This window comes from Buceros rhinoceros, unplaced genomic scaffold, assembly GCF_000710305.1.
Source record: "Buceros rhinoceros silvestris isolate BGI_N320 unplaced genomic scaffold, ASM71030v1 scaffold8807, whole genome shotgun sequence".
Lineage (NCBI taxonomy): Eukaryota > Metazoa > Chordata > Aves > Bucerotiformes > Bucerotidae > Buceros > Buceros rhinoceros.
Genome location: NW_010420391.1, coordinates 55757 through 68867, shown reverse-complemented (window position 1 = coordinate 68867; position 13111 = coordinate 55757). Strand labels below are relative to the sequence as shown.

The 13111-nt window shown below is 40.8% G+C and overlaps 1 protein-coding gene across 1 annotated transcript in view; it reads right to left on the bottom strand.

Moving 5' to 3' along the window:
- Nucleotides 1–12441: 12441 nt before the first annotated feature.
- SYT9 (synaptotagmin IX) overlaps nucleotides 12442–13111 on the bottom strand; it is a gene marked incomplete at its 5' end in the record, with an annotated part of 29839 nt that continues 29169 nt past the window's right edge. Inside the window, one exon of the mRNA XM_010139295.1 lies at nucleotides 12442–12582. Coding sequence (XP_010137597.1) covers nucleotides 12442–12582 — 141 coding nt within the window. The remainder of the gene's footprint in view (nucleotides 12583–13111) is intronic.

The following is a 13111-nucleotide window of genomic DNA, read 5'->3' as shown; positions in this document are numbered from 1 at the left end:
CCTACACCCCAAGGTGTCTTTAAATGTTAAAAGACTCAAAGTCAGTATAAAAAAACCAACCAAACAAGCAATATGTCAGTAATGTCTAACATAGGTTGTGGTTTGGTTTTTTTTAACAGAGCTTGAATACGAGTGAAAATTAGAAAGTTTTGCTGGCACATACATGAAAATAGTGGATCTTGTATGCAGCATCTGCCTGATTTTACTGAGTAGTGTATTGACCTGTGTACCAGTACAGCACTAAACCTTGGGGCAGTAATTGTGGTAGAGGTGAGAAAGATGGAAACAAGAAAATGCAGAAAACAAAACAAAGGGGTATAAATTCTTCATAATTTTATTAGTTTATTAGTTTTCCATTCCTTTTGTCCACGTACTAAAATAATGACATAATTCATAAGACCATCATTAATTAATAAGCTTAAAATAAAGAGACTTGTTAATGTTAGGTAGGAGGAAGTTTATGGAAGAACTGTAGTTATGTGGTGACATCTGGATGTTTGCTTGCAATCGGAACAACTGCTGGACCTTCAGTTCTGTTGTTGCTACCCCATGCAATTCACGAGTGCCAACATCCCGTCTAACACAGCGATTGCAGCCGAAGAAGGAGCAGTAGGAATAGATTAACTCGTAAGAAAAAAAATCTAGTTTCCATAAAAAGACCTTATTTTAAAAAAAGTGTGGGGAAGAGGGAGGAAAGGAAACACAGGACTCACAGCAACAGATTGCTTTTCAAGGCTGTGTTTTTAGCACCCCTCATGGGTGACAATTACGGTGGAAAAAAAGCTTCTCTAATACATCCTTTTCCTAATATTGAGTATGGGACAGTGTGTGTGTGAGTACAAATATAGATATATACAGGGATAATATTGAAAGGTTTTTAGGATTGCTTCAGTCATTTAGTACATTCATTAATTCCCATATGAACTTGTCCGATTTTGTCTTTTACCCAATCTTATCTTTTAAATCTAAAGTTCTCTAGAAAAATAATGGAAATAACTGGGGTTTTCTCATATTTACGAACATAATCTGCTAATTTAAATCTAGCTGGGGTTGGTTATTCTGTACGTTAGAGGCATATAAAAGCAGATGTGATTATTAGAGAAGTAAGTATTCTCCTCTTGGGTAAAGAAACAAGCATTTTCCTTCTGACAGGCCTGAGGATGTAACGAAGTAACGAAGACCCAGGTGATCCTGCCGTCCTGATAGTGCCACAACATCCTGGTGTCGGTTGGGATTTAAGGACCACAGCAGGCTCCTCAGTGCATGATTTGCACTTTTCATTTCTGAAAACGTATTTCTCCTGCTCACCAGCATGGGGAGAAGCTGCACATGCTCTTACATGCACACACCTTCACTGTGTGTGGTGCAGTTCAATGGAGTTAACTGGGCTGTATCAGGAAAGATGGGAAGTGTAACATTATTATGGTTTCTTAGCATCAGAGACCATGAAGCCAAGAAAATTGAGAAGGAGAAACAGACTGGAGAGATTTTGATGCAGGTTCGTCTTTAGAACCAATACAGGCTGCAGATGTGATAAACTAAAGCAGCATTTCATAAACACCATTTTTAGTTCATTAGGTAGAGTAGTTGATTTTGGCATCCTGAAATAGCAGATGAGATTCTTTGCTCCACTCTTACGTCCATATATTTCTATGGCTCTGCTTTTTTTGTTTAATTTGTTTTGGAGCCTTTGGAGATCTCCTTTGACAACCCATTAAAGTTGTCAGAATTTTTTCTACATCATTGCTTTTAATTCTAGTCCTGTCTCATTTTTTCCATCATGTTCTCCTCTCTGTCTCATTTGCTGTTGTCTTTTTTTTTTTTTTTTTCCTTTCCAGCTCTCTTGCTGCTTTGCTTTCTGGTTCATTATTTGAAGTAAAATTTTTCTCCATATGATGAAGAATCACAGGCACAATTTACATGATATTTGCTTTCTTCAAATACAGACATTTATTCCAAATTGTGGGCCGGAACCTCTGAGTAATGTGGTATCTGTTGAATCCCTAGAGCTTCAGTGGAACATCGATAACTACTCTGATAATATTGTTCAAAGTTAGAAAAACTGTCAGTAATACAGAAAAGACAAGTAGGAAGCCCATTCTAAATTTGATGTGAGGAGAAATCATGCTGGAAGAAAATAGCATCCCTTAATAGCAAGGCCTCATAAAAATACACAAGGCTTAAAGCTGGGGGTGTGTTTATTATGGCAAGTGTTGCAGAAGCTCAATACTTGGATAATCTCTTGAATAACTGGGAAATATATTAAATACTGTTTATGTGTGGTATAGACAGATAAATATAAAATGGCTTGAGCCACAGGAGCTGTTTAAAATCATGTCCCTGAATTTATTTCACTTAGATGGGACAAGATTTTCAGAAGTGATGAGTAACCTTGAGTGTCTGTGTTCTTTTGTCACAAAGGGACTTGGGCTAAGCCCTTGCTGCAAATTGTATTTATCTCTTCAGCCAAGTGTATTCCTGGCAGGGCACCGGAAACGGGAGCACACTGCATCACTAAAAACTGCAAGTTTTGCTCTCAAAGGAATTCTAATTGAGGAACTACTCAGCCTCCTTACCTGGGGGCTTCTGATACAGAAAGGTCATGAAGTTAAGGGGTTTTATAAGAAGGGGACAAGACTAGTAAGAATAATCACTGGCAGCATTAATTACTGCTCCTTCAGTGGCACCCATGGACTGGCCTGGCACCATGTGGGCAAAGTGTTTCTATTTAGTATGTCATTAATGGGATAAATGAGCAGGACTTCAGTATAATGCGGTATAGTATAGAAGGGTTTTCATCCAATTGCAGTGCAACTCATCTGAAAACGTGAGTTAATTGTAGAATGACTGCTTAATAGTATCTGAGCTCTTTTCACTGGGTGGCGTGGTAAGTCACATTTGCTAACTCAAGAATGATAAGCCCTTGGGAAAGTTATTAATTTGTTGTTGAACACTGTCATTTCAGTCTCTGAGGGGCTGAGGCAACAGAATAGAGATGCTGAACGATTAACAAATGTGAGGTGGCAGGAATCGCCCGTGGTTCATGATGGATCTGGCAGAGACCATTAACACTTTCCTTTGCTAATATCCAGTCATTTGATGACTTTTCTGACATCCACAAGTGCAACATATCCCTCAAAAAAGAATGGCTTGCATATTGCCAAGTTAGTAATAACCTTAAACAAGGATTAAGTTTTTTAATACTGAACAAAAAAGAAGCCCTGCAGTCTTTAGTTCACGTCCCAGCTCTGTCTGCCCTATGCGTTCAGGTCCTTGTATTTTATGTATAAACATATATGTTAAGCAACTTGTTGATCTAGTATTTTATAAACTGAAGCACACGTTAAAATAGGTTTTCTTTGTCCTCACTTTAGCCAATGGCAATATTCCCAGTAGTGTTAGTGAGTGCAAGAAAGCTGCTTTTGCTTGAATTAATTGAAGGTACGATAGATTATTTTTTCAAGAAGTTGGAGCCTATTTAAAACATCTGTGATTTGTTTTTCTTTTTATGATAGGAACACACAGTCATTGTTTTCATGAAAAGTGCACTAAAACTTGGACTAAAATGTTTTAATGAGTTGCTGAGGGACCTGTACTAATGCTGTCATCTGTTAGATTATATGCAAAACGAAGGACTATCATTCAAGCTCAGTGCTCTGAAACAGCACGTTATGTCTGTAACAGGGACCCTTACAGACAGGAATTAGGAAGCAGCACCATTGTTTGAAAGACAGAGACTCCATGTTAGTCTAGACTAAAGGCCTTCTAGCAAAGGCAATGAAAGACTTCTTTCAGAAATTAGATGGACTCAGAAGCACTTGCGGTTTTTCAGTTTCTCAGCAGATAGCCAGTTCTTCAAAAACTAAGTATGAAAGAAGAGCTCTAATTCTGCCACGTCAAAGGACTTGACTTGCCATCACAAACTTAAGACTATGACAAAGTAAGAGTCTGAGAGCACCATGGAATCTGCCAAAAGAGCTCCATGCCCACCAGATACTTAAAAAACAGAAAAGCCAAAGTTCTAGGCGGTCACAAATTCAAAAATCATGGATCAAGTGAAAAATCATATAAAAATCACTCAAAGTCTGGAAGTAACTAACATGGCTGGGCTAATTTACTCTCTGATTTCTGAACACTCAGATGTCTTTAGATACCTTTTCAGAAACTAAGTGAAAGCTGAGATACTCATTTGGTGTCTTGGTTCTACCTCGATTTTAAGGAAAAACAGTGAACTGATGAAAAAATTGTGATGCTTTGTGTCACTAATGATCAGAATGGATTTAAAGGCATGAAGTAGGCATTTGGATGGAACTTAGGTGCCTAAATCCAAAGCTGCGGGTTTGAATATTTTTGCTCTTTGAAGATACTTACGGGAGGTTTGCAAAAGCATCGTATCTGTGAGATACCAAGGTTTTAAGTGACTTGCCAAAATTACGTGTGGAGAATCAATGGCTGAAGAAGACCTGTTAACCACTTAGATTTTATATGAAGACGACAATGAACAAAATACAGAAACAGCCTTGGAGCAGATCATGGGCCAGAACACAGGTTCGACTCCTAGTACAGAGACTGAACCTTGGCTGTGCCTTTGGTTTAAATAAAATTTCAGAAGGTATTTCTCATTAATTGATGTTATTTGGGCAGTTGGATAGTGTACGTATCATGTCCGTTCACCGGAGTCCCGTGGGTAACCCCTTTTCTCAACCCGCTCACTTGCCTGCCCATTTGCTCTCTGTGCTCCTGAACATTGCTTTGGATAAGTGTCAGCATGCTGTGACATTTCAGGCTATCTTACAGCCTGAAACATTTCATTAATGTACTTTTTCAAGCTTCACATGTATTGACAAATGTTTGATGTCTTTAGGAACAGACACAAGTAGCTATTGATTTTGTGATTTGCTGTCACCTTGGATTTTGCAGCATTCATCAAAAGTGTTTTGGGCCTGGCTATCACAATCTCATTAAATTGCAGTCTGGCAATTTATTCTACCACTCTGACATTCTGTAGTAGCACTTATGTCCCTACACTCGGTCTGTTACCTGAAGACAAAATACACACCTTTTTAATGAAAATGTCATTGCTGCGAGGTGATAGCAGATGAAGTGGGAGTAAAGGCTGGAACAGCTCATTTCCAGCCTTGTCTGTTGAACCTGGTCTCACTGGTAAAGCTGCAGGAGAAATAAAATTGTTCAGGAAAGTTTTCTTACATGAAGAATGAGAATGTTTGAAGCTGTGTGTAGTAAAAATCACAGAGGGAAAGATAATTGAGAAAGCTTTTGATGAAAGAACAGGAGGAGAACAGATATCAGAAGTGAAAAATAAAAGTAAAAACAGTAGACAATTAAAATGAAACTCTATTAGGTATATATCTAAATGCAACTTAGATATTACGTCTACTTGGACTAGAATTTCCAAGGCAAAGCATCTTAGACCTTGTCTGAAAAGCTCCAAAACTTTCGAAGGTTTAGCCGAAATGTGCTGTTCTGCCTTAGCAGGGTGATAGCAGAAAAAGGGTGGGAGAGAATGGCACTCCAGTTCTCCGACAAACTGGAGAAAACAAAAAAGTGACCTCAGCAGAGCCCCACAGCCAAACCTAAAGATGCTCCCAATGAAAGAAAGGAATTTTTTTCTATTTTGAGTGAGCTCAACCTATTATTTGGCAGTGCTTGGAATAATTCATTTTAATTTAAAGTAGGTTAAGAATAGGAGGAACAGCTTCATGTCCTTTCTCACAGAGGTGAGATTCAGCTTCAATGTCATACTGAAAAATCCTCCTTCCATTTCAAGCCACTTTAACTTTTCAAGTAGTTCAAGTAGTATAGAAAGTGAGGAAGTCTTGGCACATTTACAAACACCTGGATAAAGTCACAAGAAATTAATTAATTTGGGAAAATATGACAGAAAACCTTAGCTCCTGCTACCAATAGCAAGAACACCATCCATAGTAGTAAAATTTTTGTTCCAAACAACTGTTGCTGGAAATGTGTGGTACTGAATAGAGTATAATCATCACCCTGGAGCACAGGCGGTTTCTGCTGCCTTCGATGTGGAGTACCACCAGTGACAGCATGGTCAGACGTGAATGGAATTAGTCTGTGGTGCAAAACACTACGTGATTTCCTTCCCTGGAAAGGTTACCTTTGGAGTCGCAGAGTTTGCCAACCTGATCGTGTCTCTAGACGCAGGGGTTGAGCCCTGTTCTGCGTTTCTCCTGCCTTCTGAGTTACTTGTTTTGTCCTGTAATAGTCTGTGCCTTCAGCTCTTCAGGGACATCCCTCCGTGCTCGCACTTCTTCACTTTAGTCGCTTTTTGACTTTGTTGCACGTCCTCGCTAGGTATTCTTCCTGGGGCAAGTCATAGTCAGCTGCTAGTAAAGCTTGTTGTTAACAAGGTATCTCCCGTAATTTTCAACTCACTGGATATTAGCTGCAGAATCACTAGGCTTCTCAGTTTTAACATTATGGGGGATGTCTTACTTGCTACTGATTAGGCTTTTTCAGCAAGGATTCTCAACCTTTGGATTCTTACTTCCAGTTCTTCAACAAGCTGTTGCAATCACTCTTTCAGCTGTTCCCATCTTAATGGATTTTTGTTTCAAACCTGTAGGCTACATATAACAACTTGAAAGACGATGCTGCTGAAGAAGTGTCTTGAAAGAAGAAATGTGTGGGCCTGTTTTGACAGAGGAAAAGGCTTTTGCTTGCTTTGTAACAAATAGCAAACCAGTATTTTTGAAAGACATTAAAAACAATTTTGAAGTTCATGCACCTCCTCTGCTGTGGTATAGTTTATAGTGGCTTATGTGTCAGAGACGGATAATTAGCACCACATTCAGTACCAGGGACAAAATGCCTGTACAAGTGTCCTTCATTAATTTTCCATCTCTCTTGTTCTCCTGCCACACCGGCTGGCTGGTGTTACAGCTGCCTGTACGTAATGCAGAGAACCAGAAGTCTATGAAGGGCCTAGAAGTGTCACTAGTGTTAGGGATAATATCACCTTCAGAACTATGGGCCAGTTCTCATTTGTTTTCCACGTGCCTGTGACACCAGCAGTCCTAAGAAGAGAACTATATTGAATTCGTTCTTGCTTGCACGAAATTATTCTGTGCCACATTCGGTATGTCAGCGGCCCTTTATTAATGCAATATGTGCAAGTGGGCTAGATCTTCCAGGTGAGACTGAGCTCATCCATCAAGAGACAGAGAAACTCTTACGCAGTTAAATATCATGCACATGTAGAACCCTTGCTGATGGATGCGTCATTTCAGTTGGTGTGGAAAAAAGACAAGAAAAAAGGACAAGAGCATCGCCTTTTCCGGTGCAGTTTGTGTGGTCACAGCAGTTATATCTCTGCTCGCTTTTCCATTTGTTTCTGGGTGCTGCCAGGGGCCCCCGGGACTTTCCCGGAGCTAGCTGCCAGGCGCTAGCAGGAGCGCCGCTGGTTTTGCTAGCCTGCCATGCTGTTGGTAATTTAACACATTGGCACTTGGGAGAAGCACTTCTGTAGCTTCTTAATTTTCTTCTTCATAGTAAGTATATATGAGATTCCTGTTTGATATCTTTAAAAATTTTTCCGTAATAATCATTGTGGCCACGGGAAGAAACAAGAAGAGGTTTCAGTATCCAGACCTCCAAATTACCTGTGAGTGCTACAAAGTAACTGTCGTGATAATGGCTGTGTATCTCTGGTCTCATTTATTTTATCAAAAATTGAGTTAAAACATATCCAAAGTGTTTGCTGGATTTCTGAATTATGAATTGAACTTTAATATATTAAATACAAAATAGTAATAAATTACAATTGCACAATTTCTTACAGAGTTTTTAATAAGATCAAAACTTATTTGTTCAGACTAGATTTATATAAATAAATCACAGTACGTTTTTACTTTTAGAAGATCGTAGTACATAATATAAAATTAAGAAATTTTTTGTCCCTCAAACCGTCACTGCGAAAGGAACCATGCATTATTTCTACTAGACAAACAAAATGTCCACCTAATTGAGAGAGCCTTGATACGGGTATGGCTCTGCTCTCCAAAATCAGACATGAAACATAGAGATACCAGGACTATTTATTGAACAAGGAATAATAAAGTATAGTACAATGTTCATGTGTTATTAAAACCAAAAGTATACTAAAACAACACACCTCGCTTCACACACCTTTGCAATGGATATTAAAAAAGATAGCTGGCCAGCATGCAACCGCGTAAAACATTCCAGTTTTACAATGTCTACGATTGAGCAAAAGAAGGAGGAACTAAAAAACCTAGACAAACCAAACAGTCGAACAGCCCAGATGCTTACAAGTCCTCGTGTCACCTTCCCCTCTGTGCCACGTGTTCGGTCAGAGCCGAGGAATGTCCTGATGATACCTTTCCGGGATAGTCCTCCACTGCCATCTGGATTAGTGCACTTGACGGACCTTCAAGGAGATGGAGGTCCTTTCAGAGAACCGCGGGACCCCGCAGAGCTTCCAGCTGTAGCTCCTTGCCCAACCCACTGTGTTAGAAATCAGCTGAAAATGCAGCCTTGAGTGTGCCGCGCCCTTACAGGCTAATTCCCACCTTGCACAGCAACATCTAAATATGTCTTTTACCTCTGACTTCGGGTGCTCGTGTTAATAGAGCTACATATTGTGTTTGGTGTTGAAATACAAGTGAAACCAAACCAGAAAAACAAAGACCAAAAACAACCCGGAAAACTCCCAACAACTATCCCCTCAAGCCAAGAAGGGCGGACTGAAATAACCCCTTATTTTTCACTCCTTTGCATTGCCCTTTGCCGTAGTCTCGCTTTGGATTCAGGCTGCACCTCTGTGTGACGAGTGTTTCGTATGTACTGCCTGGTGTCCCCTGGGGCTGCTGGCGTGGAAAGCTGAAGTGACAGGCAGGAAGGGTTTGAGCCCTGGGTATCCCATGCTACGTGTTTGCTTTCTGTTCTGGTAGTCCCTGCTCCTCCAGGTGGAGATGCATGTGTGTTTGTTCGCTGGCAGGATTATTTACAGGGAGAAGTGAAACAAAAGAGAATAGAAATGGTTTTAATGTCTCGTGATTTCAGTGGAAACAGATACTTGAGCCCTGAGCTGCAGACGGGTCGTGCTGTGGGTGTTTTGCCTTGGGACTGTCACACAACTGCTCGTTACGCTCTGCCTCAATGTCCGTAGCTTGGAAGGGTTTCCCATCTGAAATGTGGCTTGTTATGGAGAACTCGAAGTAACAGATTAATAGCACATTGTTAACGAGTGAAGTGGGATTAAAATCTTGCTGAGGTATATTTCTAAGGGATTTCCTTTTCTGATTTAGAATGACTATACCTGTCATTCAGCATAATTATGCATTCACAGGATAAAAAACAAATGAGGGTTGCAGCTTTGAATTTATTCTTTTGAGCTTTCTAATTTACCTCCAAGAATCATAGTTCAGAAAAAAAACCCAGACTGAACAGTATTAGGATCACAGTTTCCTCTGGGTTTCCAGGTGTTTTTGTAGCAGTATATCCTCTGTTCCTTCCACTGTGCTGTTGCGTTATTGTGCTACAGTCCAAAGACAGCAACAGTTTACTGGCCCACCAGAACCATAACATAAAAATATTTAATGTCTAGGGAATAGCATTGGTTAAGTGGAAAATAAAGGTGAAGAGTGAAGTAACCAAAGATAGCAAAAAGCTATCATTCCATATATGCAATACTGCGATAAGGCAGATTTTGTAAAAAGCACATAGTAACGCCACAGCTTGAGTAACAGTTTGCAAGTCACAAGTCAGCAAGAATTATGAGAATTTAATAAAAAATTAAATTTTCTTACTCATCCCTAAGCCTTTGAGGTGTGCTGGATTTCACTTTAAATGCTCACTGAACACATTTATTCATTTATTTTTAATAGAACTGTGTTCAAAATCATTCTCTTGATGCCAGATCCTTGGGCATTAATTAAGCTGAGTTTGGTAATAAAATAACCCACTGGTAATTATACTGAAACTACTTTTCAGTTGATGCCTCTTTGAGTTGCTGAAGACATATCTTAGGAAGGCTTCTGCACTCTTCCGCGGACACGAGATGAGCCTGCTGCAGAGGTGTTGTCGTTTTTACGGAAGTGGGAACGCGTGCAGCTGCCTGCTCTGCGTGTCGGGCAAGGATGCACGGATAAGGATTCGTCCAGGAAATCACACCCCTCTGCCCATGTGAGAGACGAGAGGGGATCTCCTGGGAGACGCGCCTGGGTAAGGAGTGCGGGATTTTGCCTGAAGTGAGGATTGTGCGTGAACAGATGTGAGCATTGGATCGTATTGCTGGCCTGCTTCAGCTGAAAGTGTAGTGAAATAGTTTTGCCTGGGCAACTTTATATCTGTATTTTTCCTTCTTCTGGAAATGCCTGGTTACCCATTTGAAATTTAGCTTGGGCAGGTTTTGAGGAGTTGTTTAGGCTGTCAGGGGTATCCTTGTATGTGGTAGCTGTATTCTCCAAAGCATGGCATGAGATTTTCAAAAACCACCGTACTTGCAGGGCTTCTGCTTTATAGCTGCAGCACACATTTACAACAGAGCCAGGATTTCCTGCAAGTGCCAAGCTGTGCTTTATCCGCTGGCAATTCTGGTTTTCTGGAAGATCCTCACTGGTAAGTTATAAAACTAATTTTTCAGATTTCATATAAAAATTCCAAATATTTTATTCAATCTGTGAGTGCATGTTTGTGTCAGCAAAACTGCAAAACCAAAATGCTTGGTGAGCATTGAACACATACAAGACATGAAGCAATGTGTGTGCAGATAAACTTACCTGAACTATACATAAAGACCGGGGCTCCCTACCTGTGAGGATGTAGCAGTCATCTAGACTGTATAAAATACCCATCCTTTTCATTTGCATTTTAAAAATTAAAATAACCATGTAGAAACTTGAATCAAATTCTCTCTAGAAATGCTTGAAGAGAAAGAACTCCATGCATAGCTAAATACGTGGCAAAACTGTCTCCTGGTGGCTTTTGCTGAGGGCGTAGATATCATGTGAAAGAGCTGAGTGTTCTGATTTTAATTTTTTTTTTTAATGGTGAGAATTTGCCAGCATTTACAATATACCATCATGTAAAATAACCCCGTTAATTCTACTGCAAATAATAAAGAAAGGCTTCACAGGCATTATATATCTGGAGGAGCATTTGAAAATTACTCTGTGTGTGCACATGGACGCACACGTGTGTGCTTGTGTGTACGATCGAGCGTAGCTGCCTGTGATACGCTTCCAGCTTTTTGCAGTATCATGGACACATCTGAGAAACACTGACTGGGAAATCGTACACAAAGGTTGAGGACTAATGGCCTCCACGTTACACAGATGGTTATCTGCTTTCTAGGAGAACATACTGTTATTACAAATACTATGTGTATCTTGTTCTCACCTTCTTCAGTTTTTCAGATTTGATGGATTTCTGCAAATAACCGTATTAATTTGTTTTCATGTAAGGTGAAAGTAGGCACCAACTGAGACTGAGGATGCAACTTGTCATCAAAAAATAAATATCCAATGGCAATCCTTCTTGAAAAAGTTATTCAGAACGCTATCCATTCACAGTACTGCACCTTTTTTGCAAATACAAGAACTGTATTTGTTGCTGCTTCCCATAGTTGTTGGTTTTCATTGCTATCATGTTGCGTGTCAAACCTGGGTTATTCTAAGGAACAGAAATTTTTACTTGCATTTGGGTAATGCTTAAGACCATACAAATAACCTATCGGTAGCAATAATGTCAGCTGGAGAATTAATGCTACAAGTGGATAACATTACGCTACTTGAAACCAATAGCTCTTCACACAGTAGAAGACTGAGGGTCCTATTCAGCAAATATTCAGGGTCCTATGGCTGTGGCCACAGAGGTTCCAGATGCTCTCGCTGAGTCTAATCCTGATTCAGGAACCAAAATGATATGCTGTGTATGTATTTCTCTGCACAGCCTGGATGCGCTGGACACCCTCCCCCACTTGATTCCTGGGAAGGAAAAAAAATATGTCTCCGTTTAGCTCAGTGACATGAAAAGCAATCCACAGTAGTAATGAAATCTAAAGAAGTTAGCCAGGCATGTATGAAAAGAACAGGATGCCTGTAAAAAGGGAAGAGCTGTCAAAACCTAATTGTGGGCTCTGGCTGCAATAAAATTTATCAAAGAGGGAAGACAGGTTGGATATGAGGATGCAGACAACTGCTAAGAGACACTTCTCGTATTCTAGGAAATAGTAACCATTACGCTACTCCTCACATGCTTTGTCAAGCCTTTCCTGTCAACGCTTGGCTACTGCTGAGAGCTTGGTGATGTGTTTTCTAAACCCAGCTCCCGCCTGCCCAGGCAGGCATTTCCAGTGTGGTGTTCCAGCCAGTAGCCAGCTTGTCGCTGAGGGCACAAACACACAGGCAGAGCTCCCCCGCTTCGCTTCGCTTCCTCTCACAGCGTACTCGCACGTTGGCAGCCCCCGCGCTCAAACGGCACAGCGAATTCCCACTGCAACAGTCCCTGCGAGCTCTCAAAGGCCTCCCTGCCGAAACTGGGCTGCTCTGCTCCCCCGGCACCAGTAACTGTAATTGCCTGTGGACACAGGGCAAGACTGTTCTTACTTCTGCCGTTTTGTAGCATCTTCCTATGGCCCGACAGTTATTTACGGAACCGCTGAGGGTTGGAGCTTACAGCCAAGCAGGTGAAGTCCTCAGTTGGTTTCTAGTAACCTGGCTGCGCTCTGATGCAGGAAGTATCCTCGGAGAGGATGCATGCTGCCTGCCTCTGTACGTTATTAGGTGCTTACGGCGTTGTTTGTGCCTTGATGTGAATACCCTATGGGTCACCTTTCCTGTCTGTCAGTGTCGGGGGTAACATTGTGGCTGTTCATAAACACAGTAGTTTCTTTTGACCAGGGTTACTGCCTGACCTTAGTGATCGCAACAACACAACTAAGTGATGGTAACTCTCAGGAAGTAATTGCGTTAGACGTTTGATGACTTTTTGTGTCTCATGAATATTTCCTGTATTGGGGAGAGGATTAGACAGAGGGATTAAAAGGACATCTTTACCCCACTGGACTCTGTGGAATAGCCCCTGAGGATATGGCTAAGAAAGAGTT